Source organism: Nerophis lumbriciformis, linkage group LG04 (assembly GCF_033978685.3).
Source record: "Nerophis lumbriciformis linkage group LG04, RoL_Nlum_v2.1, whole genome shotgun sequence".
NCBI lineage: Eukaryota > Metazoa > Chordata > Actinopteri > Syngnathiformes > Syngnathidae > Nerophis > Nerophis lumbriciformis.
Window position 1 is genome coordinate 31,292,138 of NC_084551.2, and position 24,650 is coordinate 31,316,787.

Below are 24,650 nucleotides of genomic sequence, written 5' to 3' on the forward strand. Positions count from 1 at the left end.
GGTGCAGTTCAGCTAAAGTTGTTGGTTTTCTGACATGGACTTGTTTCTTTCGCATTGTCCACACATTTAAGTTAGGACTTTGGGAAGGCCATTCTAAAACTTTAATTGTAGCCTGATTTTCCAAAGTCCTGTCTTAAACATGTGGACAATGCTGAAGAAACAAGTCCATGTCAGAAAACCAACAATTTTGTCAAGAGGTGTGGTCAAAAATTCAACCAGAAGCTTGTGGATAGCTACCAAAAGCGCCTTATTGCAGTGTAACTTGCCAAGGGACATGTAACCAAATATTAACATTGCTGTATGTATACTTTTTGACCCAGCAGATTTGGTCACATTTTCAGTAGACCCATAATAAATTCATAAAACAACCAAACTTCATGAATATTTTTTGTGACCAACAAGTATGTGCTCCAATCACTCTATCACAAAAAAATAAGAGTTTTAGAAATTATTGGAAACTCAAGACAGCCATGACATTATGTTCTTTACATAACTTTTGACCACAACAGTAGGTGCTTGACTAAAATGGCATTGTTTAGGAGGGAGTTTGTTGAATATAATTAAAAACAAGTGTTAATTAAAAATTAGATTGCATGTTAGTGTGATTCAAGATTTCCTAGTTAAAGCAAACAGGTAATACTGCAGGGCAAGGTCGTTAACTCAAACTACAAAATGAATAAGGTGCAAACCACTAGTAGTGTTTAAGAACAGGAGAGCCAGATTCCACTTTGCCAGAAAGCACCAAAAGCTCCCCATTTTCTGGGATCAGAGTCTTCGGACAGATGAAACCATCATTAGACTGTTAAAGTATGGAAAAGGAAAGGAACAGCGTATGATTTCACAAATGACCACAGCATGTATCAAACATGGTGTCGGCATGTTATAGCACAGTCAAGCATGACTGCTAATAGAACATGTTCACTGGTGCCTATTAATGATGTGAGTGCTGACAGAAATAACAAGATGTAATGTGAGGTGTAATGGACTAAACTCTGTTTGTTAGATAATGACTGTAAACATTCTACTAAAGCAACTTAATACTTGTCTCCAGAAATGAAACTCAGAATGTGGCCATGTCAATTGACTCCAGATTTCATTGATTGAAAATGAATGATTAAAATACATTTTCAGAAATGGAGGTTTGATCACACCTTAAAAGTTATGTCACTGTGAATAAATAGGGAACAATAACAAAACTTAGTCAATAGCCAGTCAATTTAAATTCAAGTGTTTGTTTGTTATGCGTCACCGTAATTAAATAACAATTATACATGTTTCAATGACAGCTTTGGAATGTATATGTAACTGAATTACTTTTTGACCTGACCTCAAAGGCACACTGAGTGTTTAGGGTGGACACTTATCACAAAAGCTTTAACTTAATGATAGATATGTTCACAGATATAAAATCTAAACATCTAGTGTCCAATATACTCAGGACCACAGCCTCTCACTGGCAGTTTCGCGCATGTTGCTGCCTCCCTGTGGTCAAAAGAGATACTACAAGTAACATTGACAGTACACAATACGAATAATTTATACTAAATTGCGTCATAAAAAATTATGCAAATATTAATTTCTTACTCTGAATCAATTGTGTATCGGGCAGTAGCTAAAATGTTTGAATGACACAAACTTTCACATTAGAAATAGATTTGCCAGTTTCTAAAAATGTATTCTTGTGTCAGAAGTACATTTTAAAATCCATGTCCCTGAACATAAAAAATACATTACAGAATTGGTCAAATAAAACTACAAATATAAACTATTCTAAAATGAAAAATAAGTCATTTTCACTAGACTGGAAATTAATCAAATGTAATTAATTTATAAGGAATGTAATCGGGGCGTGTACACAGACTTTCCCGTTGAGATGTCTGATTATTGCTCTTGCTATCATTAATGTCATCATAATTATTATTATAAACCTTGCTATGATCAAATATCGCTACTCCGTTGTCTCTGTCGCCCTCTGGTGGTAAAAAGAATGAACTGCAGCCTTTGTTCATCGTCTGAAAGGGCTGTTAAGAGTACCCAATATCTCTCAGGATCCTAAATCTTCAATTCCGCTGATGCGTTCAGGGACAGTCGTTTTCTCTGCTTGTGATAACAAAAACAGAGTCCTGCAAGTGCAAAGAAAAAGATTAGGTGATGGCAGCCACTAACATGTGTGGCAGGAAAACAAAGCCATGCAGGTGGAATTAATTGTGCATGTACAGTGTACACACAGTCACAAATAATAGCCTGGTCTTACCCTAAGGATAGGATTAGGAGGAGCAGCAAAGATGTAAAGCAGATGGCGATGAGCACGAGGTGTTGCTGAGAGGGGAGAGGAGCACCAGTGTGTAACTTCCCTCCCGGGAGCAGAGACAGCTCAAATATCTCCTGCAGCCTGGAATGGCCGACTACGACTACGACATGGGGGGTCACTTGGAGAAGAAAAAACAGCCACATGAAGAGCATACAAGTAGCATGCAAAACGAACTACGGTACTGGGAAAATGAGATAGTGCTCTATAAATATGGTGAGATTCACACATTTGCCCAAGATAGCGCCATAATAAAAATGTTTTTCGACACACCTGTTTCCATCGCTTGCTACTAAACTCTGTTACAGTTCTGTTACTTTGGCCTGCATTTGTTCTGCATTAACGTCCGTATGGACTTGTCTTTTTTACGCTCCATCAAACACAACACTTTGACATCCTGCATATGGCATAAACATCCATACAACCTGTCAACCAGTGACGGCACACACAGTTGTGGTCAGTGGTAGGAAGCGGTGCTCAAAGTTGACAAAACAAATATCTATTGACTTCTTGTAAGTAAGCATGGCTGACTTTGGTGGCAGAGAAATTATTTGTTTGAGAGCCCACACTGGAGGCACTAAAACTCAGAGCAATGGGAACGTCCAAGGAACTCAAAATATGAAAGACAGAAAAATTAATAATTTAAAATCCTTAAATTCCAAGACGACTGGTTTAAATAATTATACGTTAATTACTTGGGTATGTACAGTATATGTCACCACAACCAATTTAAACAAACTCTACCAAGTGTGTCAATAACAGCGGTCAATTATCTAACCAGAATTATGCTAGAGGCTTGTTGATGGCTATTATTATTTACTATTATAATAGTATGCAGTTTGGCTTCGTGTCACTGATATTCTTTCTTAACAAAACCGATGAAAAAACATGAAAAAATACAGAATGGGAGGCAAGTTTAACATTTTTGTCCGGTTTTAGATTACATAGTTCCTTATATTTTATACTTACATATACTGTATTTTACTTTGAAAAGAGTAGTCACTTCAACATAACTAGTAGGGGTGCACAAAAATATATTCAAAACCGAATCACAATTCTTATTCAATTAGATTTTAAATGTATTCATAATTTTTCTATGTATTTATTCATTTAAAAATGTGTCGTTTTTTTCCAAGAATAAATAAAAAACTAAACAATTTGAGCATCTCCATGATTAGTCGCTCAGTAATAGGTCATACGTCAGCAACCAAAAGGTTTTGTAGCCTGTAAGCTGTTTTGAAAAGGTTTGAATATAAATATAATAGCAAATATATTGCAAGAATTGGTTTCAATTGAGAATCGATTCTAAACTGAATGGTCACCCCAATAATCTGAATCGGATCGAATCGTGAGGTGGCCAAAGATTCCCACCTTTAATAACTTTTTTTAAAGTTTTACCAGCATGTTAAGAATGAAGTACCTGTGAGATAGAAGTAAAGTCTGACAATAGATGTTTTCTCGGAGTATATCTCACACTGGTAAGTGCCCTGATGATACTTCCTGGTGGATGGGATGGAATAAAGATTGTCCTCCCCCATTGTCATTTCTCTAAACTGATCCACCTCCTGAGTTTTCACCTGCCAAAGAACAAACATTACTATAGCTTTGACTCTTCAATGGTGAGGAAAAAGCCCTGCAGGTATTTGTCAAAGACAATTTTGCATTAGGGGTAAGTGAGGCAATGCCCCAACAGATCCACTGGATCTCAGTTTTTGCGTCTGATTTCCCGTTCCTACTGACTCTGTCTTGTTGAATTTGCTCTTTGGGGCTTTTTCTAAAGTCACCACAGGAACATAATCTTGACCTTGTCTGGCATATGCCAATTTTAATAGGATAGCAGAGGTTGCAGAATGTCATTACAGCTTTGCAGCTAAAACTGGCACATTTACAGATGTAGTATTAATGTACACGTTAGCGATTTTGAAAAAACAAATAAATGAAATGAAAGGCCAACACACACAAAGTTTTGTAGAGAAATATGTTTATATTTGCGGATGCTCTTGAATTGTCTATCGCCTTAAGGGGCTCACCATTTATTTTATTTTCAATAGCTATACGGCAGGTGTGTCTATGGTAGTTTAAACGGTGTATTACTGTAAAGGGAAAAACAGTACTAAACTTTTTTACAGCCAAAACTGTCAGCTCAGTTGCCAGAATTTTACCGTAAAAAAATAGTCATATTGTTTTTCCATATGCTGTAAAATTTTACGCAAAAAAAACAAACTGGCAGTGTGAGGAACTCGCATGGCTGCCGTTTGTGTGACCCCAAGATGCAAGAACCAGGATGAGGATGAGCAGGTAAGATGATTTTAATAATAAAACAACAGAGAAATGTAGCAGTCTTGCATACAACAGTTCCAAACATAGTCTATCGTCGAGCACTGAGGAGTGCTCGAGTGAAAACATAAATAGGCATCTGCTGATTGGCAGCAGGTGTGGACCGGCTGCCAATCACCGGCAGGTGAGGAGAAAACAGTGCTCAGCGGAACCAACAGGAAATATAACAAAATAAGAGCACTGACAGGAAGTAAATACAAAAACATGGAAACAAACCGAAATGAAGTGACAGATCGTCACAGGCAGCCTAATATGACTAGTAAGTAAACTAGTAAAAGTGTTCTATACAGTAGAAGTCACTTACCTGCTCTGCAAACCTCCATACTATCCCAATGCTGCTTGGTAACGGAAATGACACTTTGCATAGCATTTGAGTCTTGTTGTTCTCTGTAACCGTCATATTCTCAGCTGAAATGATAACATAAGAAAATCGACTCCTTAACACATATTGCAGTGTACAGTATATTTTGTATAGACCCAAAAGGGGAACTGCAGATGTGTTATGGCACTGAATTTAATTTATTTTTTACTTTTTTTTTATATTCCCCCTGCAATTTTTTTTTTTTTAGATACAATTAACATTGATTCAACACACTTTAGTGAACAGATAAAGAGGTCATTATTAGAGTAACATTATAGTTACTTTATTTCTATATGTCTCCCATGCAGCAGCGTGACATGGAAGTTAAAATTAACATTTTACCCCTCGATTTAAGTCTGTCTTCAAGATGCACGCTTTGAGTGAAGCAAGCCCTAAATGTGGGCATTCCTAGTCAAGGAGGGCTTTGGCACGTAAATAAGACCGCCCACAAAACGGCGCATCCAGAAGAGACAGTAAGAAATTACGCTCCTTCAACAATCGCTATTTCTTTGGGATCAAAATATATATTTATGTATTACATATAGCTTATTATTTGCGAACTATTGACCAGTGATGCACCGAAAATTCGGCCCTCAAAAATAGACAAAACCGGATGTTGTGATAAAATATCCTACTTCTGCTGGCAGGCTGCCTATAGCTCACCCAAAGCTGACGGAAAAAAGTCACATACGGGTCGCATTGCGTTTAGACTGAAGTCACATTTAAAAAGACCAGATTTCAATCGGATTTGGACTACCTCCTGGTGTGGCCTGAATCTGATGCGAAAAGATCAGATCTGAAGCACTTTGGAGCGTTTAGACTGGCAAAATATAATCCGATCTGTGTCACTTGAGACAAAAAAAAAATCAGATTTGGTGTGCAGCGTAAATGGGGCCGAAGAGGATTGTGCGTGCCTGCAAGAACATGTAAAAACGCTTCCGCGCATACGGGAGAATATTGCCTATCGTGAATATTGCACAACAACAAGGTCAATAACATATTCGGCTAATCAAGTTTAAAACACAATTTTCGAAAAGTAGGGAGTGCCCCCTCAATCTTTACTTCAGTTTGGGTGTCCTCAGCCTGGAAAATGTTGAAGACCCTTGATGTAGCCCATTCCACCAAATCGGTTGAATTTGCAGCACCAGAATAAATATTTAGAGATGGATGATAAAATTAACTGTAAAATAAATGTCTTCACTACTTAGTGTGCTGCAGACTAATCTGACTTAAAAAGTATTAATCCAATGATGATGAATTTAAACACTGGAAAAGTAGCATTTGTTGCATGTCCCTGCTTCCGATAAAATAAGACTTCACAAATGTTATTTTTTTCACACATTTATGTTGCTCCTTATCGCAACTAACTTTTAATGATTTATTCTTTATAAATAAAAATAAGTGTAACATAGTCATAGTGCATAATAATTTTCCAAGTTATTCTACATTTAAAAATGTATAAAAGTATTAACTTTATATATACAGTATATATATATATATATATATATATATATATATATATATATATATATATATATATATATATATATACAGTATGTATATATATATATATATATATATATATATATATATATATATATATATATATATACACACACACAAAACCCCAAACCAGTGAAGTTGACACGTTGTGTACATCGTAAATAAAAACATAATACAATGATTTGCAAATCCTTTTCAACCTATATTCAACTGAATACATTGCAAAATGTTCGAACTGAGAAACTTAATTTTCTTTTGCAAATAATCATTAACTTATAATTTAATGGCAGCAACACATTGCAAAAAAAGTTGGCACAGAGGTATTTTTACCACTGTGTTACATGACCTTTCCTTTTAACAACACTCAGTAAACGTTTGGGAACAGAGGCGACCAATTTTTGAAGCTTTTCAGGTGGAGTTATTTCCCATTCTTGCTTGATGTACAGCTTAAGTTGTTTAACAGTCCAGGGTCTCCGTTGTGGTATTTTACACTTGAAAATGCGCCACACATTTTCAATGGGAGACAGGTCTGGAGTACAGGCAGGCCAGTCTAGTACCCGCACTCTTTTATTACGAAGCCACGCTGTTGTAACACGTGCAGATTGAGTCCATGAAAAAGACCTTGCTTACATGGCAACGTATGTTGCTCCAAAACCTGTATGTACCTTTCAGCATCAATGGTGCCTTCACAGATGTGTAAATTACCCATGTCTTGGGCACTAATACACCCCCATACCATCACAGATGCTGGCTTTTGACCTTTGCGCCTAGAACAGTCCGGATGTTTCTTTTCCTCTTTGGTCCGGAGGACACGACGTCCACAGTTTCCAAAAACAATTTGAAATGTGGACTTGTCAGACCACAGAACACTTTTCCACTTTGAATCAGTCCATCTTGGATGAGCTCGGGCCCAGCGAAGCGTTTGTAAGTGTAATGTTGATAAATGGCTTTGGTATTGCATTGTAGAGTTTTAACTTGCACTTACAGATGTAGTGACGAACTGAAGTTACTGACAGCGGTTTTCTGAAGTGTTCCTGAGCCCATGTGGTGATAACCTTTACACACTGGTTTTTGATGGAGTATCGCCTGAGGGATCAAAGGTCACGGGCATTCAATGTCGGTCTTGCTGCTTAAGTGCTGTGATTTCTCCAGATTCTCTGAACCTTTTGATGATATTACGGACCGTAGATGGTGAAATCCCTAAATTCCTTGCAATAGCTTGTTGAGAAATGTTGTTCTTAAACTGTTGGACAATTTGCTTACGCATTTGTTCACAAAGTGGTGACCCTCGCTCCGTCCTTGTTTGTGAATGACTGAGCATTTCATGGAAGCTGCTTTATACCCAATCATGGCACCCACCTGTTACCAATTAGCCTGTTCACCCGTGGGATGTTCCAAATAAGTTTTTGATGAGCACTCCTCAACTTTCTCAGCTTTTTTTGCCACTTGTGCAAGCTTTTTTTTAGAGATGTTGCAGGCATCAAATTCCAAATGAGCAAATATTTGCAAAAAAAAAAAAAACAACGTTTACCAGTTCGAACGTTATCTTGTCTTTGCAGTGTATTCAATTGAATATAAGTTTAAAATGATTTGCAAATCATTATATTTTGTATTTATTTACGATTTATACAACGTACCAACTTCACTGGTTTTGGGTTTTGTATACATATACAGTACATTTTAAAAAATGTAGAATAACTGGCATATGCATAGTGTCAGCATGCTATTATGACATCTAAAAGAGTTATGCTCAAATGGTGTTTAAAAGTAATGATTGAACATAATTCATGAGCAAGTTTAAAATGTTATCAAGAGGTAATGTTAAAATGGTACTCAAGAATAATGTTCAAATATCATTCAAGAGCTATGTTAGAATGTTATTTAAGATTAATGTTATTTAGGAGAAATGTTTATTTAAGAGTATTGCTCAAATATAATTCTATGCTAGAACTCATTCCTGTTACTTTTCCTCCTGTTACTCAAATGAGTCATCTTCGCCTTTGGTACCTAGTCAAAAATGAAATACAGTTGCCTGAGATGGGCTATTGCACATTTGGAATAGTTCAATATGTGACTTAGAAGATTTAGGAGTTGAAAAAAGAGAATTACAGCAAGCAAATGACACAGATTCTGAGAAATGGCCCATATACATACACGCTGCAGCAGGCAACCTTTGCAGACTGAGCCCCTCTTAATGATTTGACTAAAGGCGAGTCTCTGAGGAGTGGAGTCAAAGTAACAGAAGCTGTGCTGTACGGGCTTCAGACGATGCCATAGTGTGTGGGAGTCAACTTGTCACCTAGAATAAAGAAGCCGAGGACTTAAAGTGGAACCGAGGAGGCTATGTGCAAAAGATATGTGTGGAAATAAAACCTTGCCTCAGTCTCTTGCTCCAAATCCTGATTTTGTGCTAAGAGCATTTCAAGGATCAAAAGCGGATAATGTTTGGATCAATGGGTGCTTGTGAGAGTGAAATCAGACTTATGTAAGAATGTGTCAAGCTTGGATTGTGACAACCCCCCCGCCTCAGAAGTTAAACATTGCAATGTTAGAACAGCTCACCTGGACAGTCAAGTGGGAATGCGCAGGAATCGTACTTGCAGCTAATACAGCTATAAATGGCACCTTCAACCTGAAAACCTAGCGGAAGCATTGCAGTGTTACATGATCAATCATGAGGCATTCTGCAAAGTGAAGGTTTTAAGAGGATAGGAGCCACTAACCGCACGGGGGGACGCATCCAGTGTCTGAAACAAAGGACAGTTCATCGGGATTAGCACAGTAAGTATTCACAAGTTGCTCAACCTGACGGCTTCTTGTCTTCTCTACAGCGTATGGAAAGCTGTGATAACATAACTAGCTTAATACAGTGAGAGCACAGAGATCAGAGGGAGCTATAATGACTCAATGTGGGCTTCACTATGGATGAAAAGATGAAGGGAAGGGGAGGAGACCACGTCTCACCTCGAGGCAGTTTGTGGGCTTTAGCGATGAAATTGCCTGCTGCTGTCTGCAACCTAGTCTCATACAGTGTGTCTGTTGAGCCAGGAGGAACGTACACGTACACACACACACACACACACACACACACACACACACACACACACACACACACACACACACTCATCTCAACATTTCTCATACTGCGAAATTTTCACATCTCATTTTGTGAGCTGGCATAATTCAGATGTCTAAAATAGCATTTAGCTGCAACACTCAAAGGGTGTTTAAAGGTAATGGTTGAACATCATTCATGAGCAAGATTGATTATAAACAGGCAATGTAATAATGTCAGTCAAAAGTAATGTTCAAATATCATTCAAGAGGTGTGTTAGAATGTTATTTAAGATGAATGTTATTTAGGAGAAATGTTTAAGTGTTTTATGTAAGAGTACTGCTCAAATATCATTTAGCAATAATGTTCAAATGTTATCTATGACTAAAGTTAAAATATTATTTTGCACTAATATCTAAATAATATTTAAGAGTAAGGTTAAAATATAATTCAGGGGTAATATTAAAAAGGCTTATTAAAGAGTGGAGTTGTCACAATACCAGAATTTCTGTAGTCAATACCAATAACTAAGAATTTCTACGATTCCTGACTTTTTCAGGATCGTGATAAAAAGAAAAGAAAAGAAACTGAACTCATGTACTTTTAAATTTACTACTTCATTGAAAACTGTTTCAAATTGTCAAGTATTTAATATGACTGTGCTTCAACATCTTTATGCAGAGATTTTGAATTGCAGTAACAGCTTTTATTGGAGAACAAAAGTGTCCTCAAGCCTCCCAGTATAGCAAAAACAATACTGTGTTTATAAATATGGTCCGAAATAATATTAGTCAACTATTTTACATGATAAAAAGAACAGCAGTGGTGTAGCATCTTCAGGTATATAAAACAAACAATACTGTTATAATTATTTTAGTAGTAGTAGTGTGACATCATCATGTAATTTGTAATGAAATAAGGTAGCAAAAATGGTGAAACATTTTTGAGACAAATATTTTGTGTTTTGTTAAGAGTCAACATTTCAGTCTTTTCTCATTACCAGTATGTTTTACTTTTTAGCTCAATTTTTCAATTTTTGCTGGGGTTTTTTGTTTATTTTATTTCTAAAATGAGCCACAGGCCCATAAAAAAGCTGTGTTCAGCAAATGCACCCCCCCTCAAGGAAATTATAAAAAATTATATTGCAAGCTTCTTAACGTTTTCTGCAATCTGTTATTGCACCCTCCCTGGGCTTGTGGTGGCGGATCTCCGCTCTCACACACGCAGTGAATACTTTCGTGACCACTTGAATTTGATTACCAAAAAAATACATGATGCAAGATATACCTCTCTTTCACTTTTAATATGTATCTCTCTACACACTAAATACAGTGACAAAGTGGCTAAAGTGCATCATAGATCATTTCTGCTGCATCCTATTCTCTGACCAACTAGACACATATGAGTTGTGTTGTGAAGCGGAGTTACGCCACAGCTAGTTATTCTGTACTGCCACACTACCATTATAATGTGTTTATGAGTGAGGGCGAACAAAAAGCGCCAAATCCTCATTGGTGACAGAGTTACACAAATAAGTAAATATATGGAAACACAGACTAGTTTTTTTAAGACAGCATGCGTTCTTCTTTGGCGCTGACTCAGTGCTCACACACTGATATATGACGTGGCTCGCCGAGTCAAAGTGTTATACAGTATTTGGCACTGGCGATACTGAAAAATGCAGGTATTAATGCACTTTTTTGTGTGTTGGTATCAACTTGGTATTGAAGTATCGATACTTTGGACAACCTTATATAAGAGTAATGTTCATATACAGGTATCATTTACAGTGCATCTGGTAAGTATTCACAGCGCTTCATTTTTTTAATACGTTTTTTATGATACAACCTTATTCCAAAATGGAATACATCCATCTTTGTCTTCTCAATTCTACACACAATATCCCATAATGAGAATGTGATTTATTTTTTATTTTTGCTAGATTATTAACAATACAAAAATACAAAAATCACATTTCCATAACTATTCACAGCTTTTGCTCAATACTTTGTTGATTCACCTTTGGCAGTATTTACAGCCTCAAGTCTTTTTGAATATGATGCCACAAGCTTGGCACACCTATCTTTGGGCAGTTGCGCCCATTCCTCTTTGCAGCACCTCTCAAGCTCTATCAGGTTAGATGGAAATCATTTGTTTTCATCCAAGATGTCTCTGAACATTGCGGCATTCATCTTTTCCTCTATCTTAACTAGTCTGCCAGTTCCTGCAGCTGAAAAACATCTCCATGGCATGATGCTGCCACCACCATGCTTCAGTGTAGGAATGGTATTGGCCTGCATTCATCTTAGTGACCAAGAACCTGATGGTCACTTTGTCAGAGTAACCGCATTACTCTGTGGAGAAAGGAGAACCTTCAAGAAGGACAGCCGTCTCTGCAGCAATCCACCATTCAGGCCTGTATGATAGAGTGGCCAAACGGAAGCCATTTCTTAGTAAAACATTTGCCAACATGCACCTGAAAGACTCTCAGAGCACGAGAAACAAAATCTCTGGTCTGATGAGACAAATATTGAACTCTTTGGCGTGAAAGCCAGATGTCCTGTTTGGAGGCAACCAGGCACCAGGCCAATACCATCCCTACAGTGAAGCATGGTGGTGGCAGCATCATGCTATGGAGATGTTTTTCAGCAGCAGGAACTGACAGACTAGTTAGGATAGAGGAAAAGATGAATGCAGCAATGTACAGAGACATCCTGGATGGAAACCAACACTTCCCATCCAACCTGATGGAGCCTGAGAGGTGCTGCAAAGAGGAATGGGCGAAACTTCCTAAAGATAGGTGTGCCAAGCTTGTGGCATCGTATTCAAAAAGACTTAAGGCTGTAATTTCCGCCAAAGGTGCATCAACAAAGTATTGAGGAAAGGCTGTGAATATTTTTGTACATGTGATTTTTTATTTTTAATACATTTGTAAAAAAAATTACAAAAATCACTGTACATTGTCACTATAGGGTATTGTCTATAGAATTTGGTGAACAAATATGAATTTATTCCATTTTGGAATAAGGCATAACAAAATGTTGAAAAGTGAAGCGCTGTAAACTGTAATTTAGGAGTAGTTGTAATGTCAATTAGGAGTACTGTTAAAATACATTGTATAAAATAGCAGTGACATGAAAATATAATTTAGGAGGAAAAATAGCGATAAAATATCACTGATGAGAGATAATTACAACATCAAATATTAACTTTTTTTTAAAGAAGTAGATTAAACTATAAATGTCCTTTCTGAGTCAAAATGCCTTTAAGAAACAATTTTCAAATATCATAAAAAAAATTACATTGGAATATCATCTAGGATAAACATTAAAATGTCATCACAGAACAACAATAAACTGTCAGTTAGGAGTTATGTGTATGTTAGGTGGCATATTACCAGGATTTTGTTTTTTGTCAAACTCATCCACTAGGAGCTGGATCTCTGCTTTCATGATGTCGGCCAGTTTTTTTCCATAGGCTTTACCTGTCATTTCACACACACACACACGCACACACACACACACACACACACACACACACACACACACACACGCACACACACACACACAAAACATATTAATTTTTCTGTGAGATTAAAGGTTCTTACTAAGTATCCTGATTAGTTGGCGTAGCCAATGTCACAGCGGAAACCATAAGATCCGCACAAAACATCTGTTCTTACTTGCTCGCATTAGTGAATAGCTAGAGATCAACATAACTTCGTTTTTCCAACTTTGAAAGGTATAAAGTGAGTGTGAACTTCGGACAGTGTTAAGAATAAGAAGTGAATGATAGGGACGGTGCTGCTTGGTTGGTAGAACAGCCATGCCAGCAACCTGAGGGTTCCTGGTTCGAACCCCGGCTCCTGTCATCCTACTCATGTCCGTTGTGTCCTTGAGCAAGACACTTCACCCTTGCTTTTGATGAGTCGTGGTTAGGGCCCTGCATGGCAGCTCCCGCCATCAGTGTGTAAATGTGGAAATAGTGTCAAAGCGCTTTGAGTACCCTGAAGGTAGAAAAGCGCTATACAAGTATAACCCATGAATTACCATTATTTAATGAATTAAATAAATTCTCAAAAACATGACCGAGCGTGTTGCCAAGTTGGCGAAGCAATTCGAACGTATCACTGCTAGTTTGGACCATATTCAAGCAGAACGAGTCTAACGCCAGCCAAGTATGTTAAAACAATATCTAAATGGTGAACATTTATCCATTAAAATATGGAAAAGCTGCTGACGACGAGGAAAGATACCGTAAAATCCACTCACCAAGGTAAATGTTGTACATTATTATTATATTACTTATTGTTTGTAGTATATTCTATTGTATATTTTTTATACAATATATTATCTTAATGTTTGTTTCTTTTTAAAAGGCATGTTACATGTTTATATTGTGGTGTTTTGAAGAGGCCAAGCCCCAGTTGATTTCAATTCATTTCAATGGGAGATGTTGATATAAAATATAAGTGTTTGGAGTCAAGAGTGGCGTCACGGAACCAAGTAAGCTCATAAATTGAGGTATTACAGACACATACATTTTAACAGACAGATTGTAAAACATTTTTATTTTTAAATACTAAGGCAAGAAAGCTATTGAAATACTACATTTAGATCGAAACATTTGGCCATGACTGTAATGTTCAATCCTGAGTGCGTGCGGATGCGCATGACACAAGGTATAGTTTCGAAGCTTTTTATTAAATCTGAGCAGTTACAAGTAGGGATGAGTCCTGAACTCTGTGTTTCATAGGCACTGACCAAATTCCCTCAAAATTCACTCAAAATCAAATGGTACCATATTTCGATACCTTTGTTGCTTGTGAAGTCCCTTCTGTTTGCAGACTAAACATAGTCACAAACACTTGACAAGGAAACAATCACTTATGAAAAAACCTAATTGCGATTTTTATATTTTATACATATGAATACATAAAACTGCGAAAATAACGAGAGATGTGCAATAAATTACTTTAACAAAAATTTGGCTTTATGCAGGCAGAGTCAGAGCTTTTGTCTACATCATGCTCTTTAACTGAACAAATAATCGATAAAAACTATACAGTGTTTGTAATGTAATGTGATCATAATACATAATAATAATGCAAGTAACGATTTAAAAGGATATAAACTTGTATTTCTCGTTACTGTAGAATTGCTTACCATTGTACTGTAATTGGAAGGTGAATAACTTTGTTGTCCTAAATAAAGAAAAAATAAAATAAAATTGACTCTCATTTCTGTAGGCAAAAATTTAACTTAAATAGATATTGACATCTTAACATCTTGACATCATTTGGCTTTGTAATCTTATTTTTTCCTTCTAATTTATATTGCTTTGCGGAACTTTTCACAATGCAGTCGCGAGTCTCTCTGTACATGCTTCCTGTGTGTGTAAAGCTGGCGGTCTGGCTCTCTGCCCACCGAGACGAAGATTGTCCATCCATCTATTTTATACTGTTTGCCCCTCTATGGGTCGCGGGGGTGCTGGAGCCTATCCCAGCTGCAGTCGCGCGGGGAGTACCCGGAGGGAACCCACGCAGTCACGGGGAGAACATGCAAACCTCACGAACCCAGGACCTTCTTATTGTGAGGCACCAGCACGAACCCCTGTTCTACCGTGCTGCCCGACAAAAGATTGTGTCTGACGGAAAAGAGGGCTAACTGCGTTCAGTTAATTCTACTGTTAAAAACCGCACAGAGTGACACCTCTTTCTCCATTTGAAGTGAGGAACTAAGAAACACGAAGCTCAACAATTATTTTTGGTGAACAAGTCTGTCTAGCAAATGTCGGTGAGGGCAGAGTAAAAAAAAAACCTACGCCTCTTGCAGTTATCACACTAATTAAAACCTTGTTGTCAATTCGATGTCAATTAATCGTGCAGCCCTTGTATAAACACTTGGTAGGGTGTAACATAAGACTAAGACGAGACTGGATTATTTAGCTTCTTGGCAGAGACTACTTCCTTATAGGGAGAGGCGGGCATTTAAAGCCCACAGCTTGAGTTTGGTTGGCTTGCAGCACATTGTCAAAATAAAACCAAACAAAAAAACAACAGTGAAAATGTAAGAAAAAAAGAGCAAAAAAATGTCATGTTATGAAAAATTCAAATAACATTTTGGTATAAATAATAATCATAATAATGGTTTAGATTTGTATAGCGCTTTTCTGTTAGATACTCAAAGCGCTCACAGAGAAGCGAGAAGCATCATTCGTTCACTCCACATTCACAGATGTATTGTCACCTATAACACAAATCTGACAAAGTGCTGCCTTTAAATATACATAATGTCTGTTTTTAGCTTAATTTTCTTTTTTTAAATAAAATTAAAAACTACAAAAATGACCCCCGCATTCTTTCACTTTTTAGTATGCTGCCATTGGTGCAAAAAGTTTGGACACCCCCTGCTCTAAATTGTCAATTTGTGTGAAATGTTGTTTGTTTATGTGTGCTTTAGGCTGGTGACCAGTCGAGTGCAGGGGTCGTCAACAGGGGTCTGTGGAGGTACTGCATGGGGGGTCGTGAAATGTTTGGTTAATTAGACTTACTTTTTAAACATTTCTAAAATTCCTCCTGCATTTTTTTCTAAATTTAAATATCTTTAAATACACATGAACATTGATTTAAGACGCAGTATAGTGTTGTTTAGAATCAGCAGTAACATCCTACTCACTGTATATTACAGTTTTAAAATAAAAACATGAATAGAGAAATGTATTATTTTATTCATGTTAGCATTTAGGCAGCTAGTTATTAGTGCGCTATAAGTTGCCAGCTGGCGATTAGTGTGCCAATTGTCAGTTAGCTTGTCGGCGCTATTCTATATTATTTGAATATTTTATTATTGCACAATAACATGGTATCTTTAGAACCAGTTTAAAACAGAATTGCACACAAGGTATATATATATATATATATATATATATATATATATATATATATATATATATATATATATATATCCATCCATCCATCTTCTTCCGCTTATCCGAGGTCGGGTCGCGGGGGCAGCAGCCTAAGCAGGGAAGCCCAGACTTCCCTCTCCCCAGCCACTTCGTCCAGCTCCTCCCGGGGGATCCCGAGGCGTTCCCAGGCCAGCCGGGAGACATAGTCTTCCCAACGTGTCCTGGGTCTTCCCCGTGGCCTCCTACCGGTCGGACATGCCCTAAACACCTCCTTAGGGAGGCGCTCAGGTGGCATCCTGACCAGATGACCGAACCACCTCATCTGGCTCCTCTCGATGCGGAGGAGCAGCGGCTTTACTTTGAGCTCCCCCCGGATGACAGAGCTTCTCACCCTATCTCTAAGGGAGAGCCCCGCCACCCGGCGGAGGAAACTCATTTCGGCCGCTTGTACCCGTGATCTTGTCCTTTCGGTCATAACCCAAAGCTCATGACCATAGGTGAGGATGGGAACGTAGATCGACCGGTAAATTGAGAGCTTTGCCTTCCGGCTCAGCTCCTTCTTCACCACAACGGATCGATACAGCGTCCGCATTACTGAAGACGCCGCACCGATCCGCCTGTCGATCTCACGATCCACTCTTCCCTCACTCGTGAACAAGACTCCGAGGTACTTGAACTCCTCCACTTGGGGCAAGATCTCCTCCCCAACCCGGAGATGGCACTCCACCCTTTTCCGGGCGAGAACCATGGACTCGGACTTGAAGGTGCTGATTCTCATCCCAGTCGCTTCACACTCAGCTGCGAACCGATCCAGTGAGAGCTGAAGATCCTGGCCAGATGAAGCCATCAGGACCAAATCATCTGCAAAAAGCAGAGACCTAATCCTGCAGCCACCAAACCGGATCCCCTCAACGCCTTGACTGCGCCTAGAAATTCTGTCCATAAAAGTTATGAACAGAATCGGTGACAAAGGGCAGCCTTGGCGGAGTCCAACCCTCACCGGAAACGTGTCCGACTTACTGCCGGCAATGCGAACCAAGCTCTGACACTGATCATACAGGGAGCGGACCGCCACAATCAGACAGTCCGAAACCCCATACTCTCTGAGCACTCCCCACAGGACTTCCCGAGGGACACGGTCGAATGCCTTCTCCAAGTCCACAAAGCACATGTAGACTGGTTGGGCAAACTCCCATGCACCCTCAAGGACCCTGCCGAGAGTATAGAGCTGGTCCACAGTTCCACGACCAGGACGAAAACCACACTGTTCCTCCTGAATCCGAGGTTCGACTATCCGGCGTAGCCTCCTCTCCAGTACACCTGAATAGACCTTACCGGGAAGGCTGAGGAGTGTGATCCCACGATAGTTGGAACACACCCTCCGGTTCCCCTTTTTAAAGAGAGGAACCACCACCCCGGTCTGCCAATCCAGAGGTACTGCCCCCGATGTCCACGCGATGCTGCAGAGTCTTGTCAACCAAGACAGCCCTACAGCATCCAGAGCCTTAAGGAACTCCGGGCGGATCTCATCCACCCCCGGGGCCTTGCCACCGAGGAGCTTTTTAACTACCTCAGCAACCTCAGCCCCAGAAATAGGAGAGCCCACCACAGATTCCTCAGGCACTGCTTCCTCATAGGAAGACGTGTTGGTGGGATTGAGGAGGTCTTCGAAGTATTCCCTCCGCCGATCCACAACTTCCGCAGTCGAGGTCAGCAGAACACCATCCGCACCATACACGGTGTTGGTAGTGCACTGCTTCCCCTTCCTGAGGCGGTGGATGGTGGTCCAGAATCGCTTCGAAGCCGTCCGGAAGTCGTTTTCCATGGCTTCCCCGAACTCCTCCCATGTCCGAGTTTTTGCCTCCGCGACCGCTGAAGCCGCACACCGCTTGGCCTGTCGGTACCTGTCCGCTGCCTCAGGAGTCCCATGAGCCAAAAGAACCCGATAGGACTCCTTCTTCAGCTTGACGGCATCCCTCACCGCCGGTGTCCACCAACGGGTTCTAGGATTACCGCCACGACAGGCACCAACTACCTTGCGGCCACAGCTCCAATCAGCCGCCTCGACAATAGAGGTGCGGAACATGGTCCACTCGGACTCAATGTCCAGCACCTCCCTCGTGACATGTTCAAAGTTCTTCCGGAGGTGGGAATTGAAACTCTCTCTGACAGGAGACTCTGCCAGACGTTCCCAGCAAACCCTCACAATGCGTTTGGGCCTGCCAGGTCTGTCCGGCATCCTCCCCCACCATCGCAGCCAACTCACCACCAGGTGGTGATCGGTAGAAAGCTCCGCCCCTCTCTTCACCCGAGTGTCCAAAACATGAGGCCGCAAATCCGATGACACAACTACAAAGTCGATCATAGAACTGCGGCCTAGGGTGTCCTGGTGCCAAGTGCACATATGGACACCCTTATGCTTGAACATGGTGTTCGTTATGGACAATCCGTGACGGGCACAAAAGTCCAATAACAAAACACCACTTGGGTTCAGATCCGGGCGGCCATTCTTCCCAATCACGCCTCTCCAGGTTTCACTGTCGTTGCCAATATGAGCGTTGAAGTCCCCCAGTAGAACGAGGGAATCACCCGGGGGAGCACTCTCAAGTACTCCCTCGAGTGAATCCAAAAAGGGTGGGTACTCTGAGCTGCTGTTTGGCGCGTAAGCGCAAACAACAGTCAGGACCCGTCCCCCCACCCGAAGGCGGAGGGAAGCTACCCTCTCGTCCACCGGGTTGAACTCCAACATGCAGGCTCTGAGCCGGGGGGCAACAAGAATTGCCACCCCAGCCCGTCGCCTCTCACTGCTGGCAACGCCAGAGTGGAAGAGAGTCCAGCCCCTCTCGAGAGAACTGGTTCCAGAGCCCTTGCTGTGCGTCGAGGTGAGTCCGACTATATCCAACCGGAACTTCTCTACCTCGCGCACTAGCTCAGGCTCCTTCCCCCCCAGCGAGGTGACGTTCCACGTCCCAAGAGCTAGCTTCTGTAGCCGAGGATCGGACCGCCAAGTGCCCTGCCTTCGGCTACCGCCCAGCTCACATTGCACCCGACCTCTATGGCCCCTGCTATGGGTGGTGAGCCCATTGGAGGGGGGACCCACGTTGCCTCTTCGGGCTGTGCCCGGCCGGGCCCCATGGGGACAGGCCCGGCCACCAGGCGCTCGCCATCGTGCCCCAACTCCGGGCCTGGCTCCGGAGGGGGGCCCCGGTGACCCGCGTCCGGGCGAGGGAAATCTGAGTCTCGGTTCTTGCATTTCCATAGAAGTCTTCGAGCTGCTCTTTGTCTGATCCCTCACCTAGGACCTGTTTGTCTTGGGAGACCCTACCAGGGGGCATGGAAGCCCCCGGACAACATAGCTCCTAGGATCATTGGGACACGCAAACTCCTCTACCACGTTAAGGTGGCAGCTCAGAGAGGAGATATATATATATATATATATATATATATATATATATATATATATATATATATATATATATATAAGTAGGGGTTCTTAGCGAAGGAATGCACGATTAATCGACATTGAATCAACATTTAGTTAGTGTGATATAGTAACCTAACCGCGAGAGGCTGAGGTTTTTGTTTGTCTTTCTCCACTGCCACCGGTATTTCAGTGACAGACATGTTTGCCAATAAGAATTCTTGAGCCTTGTGTTTGTTCGTATCTCGCTGCAAACAAGGACAAAGACGTCTCATACTCTGCATCGCTCTTAGCACCTCAGTACGTTTATTTAACAGTCGAACTAACTGAAGGCTGTGAGCCTTCTTTTCAGTCATTCACAATCTTTGTCCAGATGGGCGGAGAGCGACTCGGCAAGTAATATGTACTGTACTGTGCAATCTACTAATACAAGTTTCAATCAATCAATCAAAAGTGTGAAGGAAAAAAGACACTTTTTTATTTCAAACGTACATCCCGTCACAAGCCTAAAGACTGACTGCACAGTTCCTGTCTTCACAATAAAAGTGCCGCTCCATCGCGCCTGCGCTTTCAAAATAAGAGTCTCCGAAAGCCAGCGCAAACAAGCTAGCAAGCTACGGAATTTGCCGCCAATGTATTTCTTGTAAAGTGTGTGAAAACAAATATGGAAGCTGGACAAATAAGATACCAAAAACCAACCACTTTCATGTGGTATTAGACAGAAAGGAGGAACTTTTTTTCTCCTGCATTTGAAAACGTGGACGTTAAGCACTGCTGTCTGATTACAATCAATGCAAGTCATCAGAATCAGGTAATACACCAACTTATATTCTTGTCAACATGAAAGAAAGGAATCTATATGTGTTAAACATGCATGTATATTCATTAAAACACCTTTAACATGTAAACAAAAACGGCAAAATAAATAAATATAAATGATATACTGTATATATCAATGTATGTATATATATATATATATATATATATATATATATATATATATATATATATATATATGATATGTGTGTGTATGTTACTCATCAGTTACTCAGTACTTGAGTAGTTTTTTCACAACATACTTTTTACTTTTACTCAAGTAAATATTTGGGTGACTACTCATTACTTTTACTTGAGTAATAAATCTCTAAAGTAACAGTACTCTTACTTGAGTACAATTTCTGGCTACTCTACCCACCTCTGCATTTACGGCACCCAAGGATCTTGTGAGATGATGCTGGCTGCTGCGAGCTCAGTGTGAAGAAAAACAACAACCGACAGTAAGGCGAGAAACACTTTTTATTTCTAAAATAGTCTCGCGCAAAAGCCTAAAGACCGACCGCACAGTTCCTGTCTTCACAACAAAAGTGCTGCTCCATCCTGCCTGCGCTAACAAAAATAAGAGTGTCAGAAAGCTAGTGTACACAAGCTAGCATGCTATGGAGTTGGAAATCCATATATTTATTGTAAAGTGTATAAAAGCGAATATTGAAGCTGGACAAACAAGATGCTAAAACTAACTACGTCCATGTGGTATTGAACAGAAAGGAGGACTTTTTTCTCCTCCACAATGTAAATTTGAATGGTGGAAGTTATCAGCATTACTGTAAATCCTGTCTGATACCAATCAATGCAAGTCATCGGAATCAGGTAATACACCAACTTACATTCTTGTCTTCATGAAATAACCAAATCTATATGGTAAACATGCTTGCATTTGTTTTAAAACACCTTTAACATGTTTACAAACACGTCAAAATAAATAATTATAAATTATGAATATATAATTACTATAATAAATATACATTAAATATATACATACATATAGATATATGAATCCATCCATCCATTTTCTACCATACTTGCCAACCCTCCCGATTTACCCGGGATACTCTCGAATTTCAGTGCCCCTCCCGAAAATCTCCCGGGGCAACCATTTTCCCGATTTCCACCCAGACAACAATATTGGGGGCGTGCCTTAAAGGCACTGCCTTTGCGTGCCGGCCCAGTCACATAATATCTACGGCTTTTCACACACACGTGAATGCAACGCAAACTTGGTCAATAGCCATACAGGTCACACTGAGGGTGGCCGTATAAACAACTTTAACACTGTTACAAATATGCGCCACACTGTGAACCCACACCAAACAAGAATGACAAACACATTTCGGGAGAACATCCGCACCGTAACACAACATAAACACAACAGAACAAATACCCAGAACCCCTTGCAGCACTCACTCTTCCGGGACGCTACAATATACACCCCCCGCTACCCCCCACCTCAACCCCGCTCACCTCAAACCCCCCCCCTTCCCCATCTATCCATTTTCTACCATATATATATATATATATATATATATATATATATATATATATATATATATATCATACTTGGGCTTCACGGTGGAAGAGGGGTTAGTGCATCTGCCTCACAATACGAAGGTCCTGAGTAGTCTTGGGTTCAATCCCGGGCTCGGGATCTTTCTGTGTGGAGTTTGCATGTTCTCCCCGTGACTGCGTGGGTTCCCTCCGGGTACTCCGGCTTCCTCCCACCTCCAAAGACATGCACCTGGGGATAAGTTGATTGGCAACACTAAATTGGCCCTAGTGTGTGGATGTGAGTGTGAATGTTGTCTGTCTATCTGTGTTGGCCCTGCGATGAGGTGGCGACTTGTCCAGGGTGTACCCTGCCTTCCGCCCGATGGTAGCTGAGATAGGCTCCATCGCCCCCCGCGACCCCAAAGGGAATAAGTGGTAGAAAATGGATGGATGGATGGATGGATATATCATACTTGCCAACCCTCCCGATTTACCCGGGATACTCCCGAATTTCAGTGCCCCTCCCGAAAATCTCCCGGGGCAACCATTCTCCCGATTTCCACCCAGACAACAATATTGGGGGCGTGCCTTAAAGGCACTGCCTTTGCGTGCCGGCCCAGTCACATAATATCTACGGCTTTTCACACACACGTGAATGCAAGGCAAACTTGGTCAACAGCCATACAGGTCACACTGAGGGTGGCCGTATAAACAACTTTAACACTGTTACAAATATGCGCCACACTGTGAACCCACACCAAACAAGAACGACAAACACATTTCGGGAGAACATCCGCACCGTAACACAACATAAACACAACAGAACAAATACCCAGAACCCTTTTGCAGTACTAACTCTTCCGGGACGCTAGCAAGCTCCCAAATTCGGAGGTCTCAAGGTTGGCAAGTATGATTATGATATATATACATTATATATATATATATATATATATATATATATATATATATATATATATATATATATATATATATATAATCAGTTTGGGGGTCTTTGAGTGGAAAATGTTGGAGACCCCTGGTCTAGAGTGTAGTCTACTCTTGCCCGAAGTCAGCTAGGATAGGCTACAGCTAACCCATGACAAAAATAAAGACAAGCGGTATAGATATACCGGTAACCCTTTTGGGAGTAATGAACAATTTGTGACATATAACTAATATTGAAACAAAGCTAATTTTTGTATGTTAAATTATAAACAGGTATATCCAGGTAAATACAGTATCTTAGTTCTTTAGTGGTGTGAAATAGGTTCGTAGTATATATATATATATATATATATATGTCAATCAAAACTGTTGAGTATATAGATTTTTTGGATATTGCTCTTCTTAACTTCACTTATATTGGAGGTTTGTGTATGAAGAAAAAGCGTTCGTTCATACCTACTCTGCCAGCCTGGAGGACTTGGGTGTTGTCGTCGAAAAGACGTTTGAGTGTATTGAAGCACGCGTCCATACTCTGGACTTTGTTTTCGCTGATCGTGTAGCCCCAACACAGGCGAGTTCTTTGGTTTACATCCACCAAACACGTAATGCAGCCCAGAGACTCTCTGAAAACAACACCAACACACAACAGCCACAAAGCTAACGGAGAATACATTTTGTTTTGAGTCTAATCGAACAAACAAACAATATGTTGTATTTCAACACGTCGTCCGTTCACTGATGACTGACGAACGCGCGAGGCACAAGAAACGTTGCAGTGACGTCATTACGTGACGCGTTCGTATTCATTTTGCAGGGTTGGGAAAAATGAGATTTGTTTATTTTGTGTGCGTGACAAGTTTGGTTTACGCCAAAAACCGCAACAATTTAGAAAATAGAGCAAAAAAGGCACAATGTAAAGAAAAAAAGCTTACACTAATAATGACTCAACCATCCATTTCCTACCGCTTGTCCCTCTGAGTGTATTACTTATACTACATATGTATACACCAGAGGTGGGACCAAGCAGGGGCGCCGTTAGGGATTTTGGGCCCCATGAAAAGAATCTTTACAGGGCCCCCAACACAGTGTCATTATTTTTTCTGTATTATAATTTCATCATCATTAGGGGCCTCTCTGGGCCCCCTCCATCATGGGCCCGTAGAATCCGTCTCCTTTACCCCCCCTTTTCGGCGCCCCTGGGACCAAGTCATTGTTTTGCAAGTCACAAGTAAGTCTCAAGTCTTTGCCCTCAAGTCCCGAGTCAAGACAGGCAAGTCCCGAGTCAAGTCCAAAGTAGTCAAGACTGGAAAGTCTCAAGTCAAGTCCCAAGTCCTGCATTTTGAGTTTCGAGTCATTCAAGTCATTTTAACCACAGACTAATATATTTACACGGATTGTGTATGCTTTTAAAACGCTGCATTTATTTATTAAAACAAGTGCATTTGAAATTGCAGGAAAAAAAATAGTGCTGACATTGCACTTCATTATA

The 24,650-nt window shown here is 40.4% G+C and overlaps 1 protein-coding gene across 2 annotated transcripts; it reads right to left on the minus strand.

The window, feature by feature from the left end:
- Positions 1 to 1,654: 1,654 nt before the first annotated feature.
- Positions 1,655 to 23,924, minus strand: spaca6 (sperm acrosome associated 6). Of its 2 annotated transcripts, XM_061945347.1 has the most exons (9): positions 23,618 to 23,924; positions 12,962 to 13,048; positions 9,474 to 9,545; positions 9,233 to 9,256; positions 9,072 to 9,149; positions 4,950 to 5,053; positions 3,729 to 3,885; positions 2,255 to 2,429; positions 1,655 to 2,123 (listed from the first exon to the last, which is right to left on the minus strand). In XM_061945347.1, exons 1-9 carry the CDS (start codon positions 23,832 to 23,834, stop codon positions 2,045 to 2,047), a joined length of 993 nt encoding a protein of 330 aa, XP_061801331.1. In that variant the 5' UTR covers positions 23,835 to 23,924; the 3' UTR covers positions 1,655 to 2,044. The 2 variants fall into 2 exon arrangements, with proteins under 2 accessions (XP_061801331.1, XP_061801339.1); XM_061945355.1 differs by lacking the exon at positions 9,474 to 9,545.
- Positions 23,925 to 24,650: the final 726 nt, after the last annotated feature.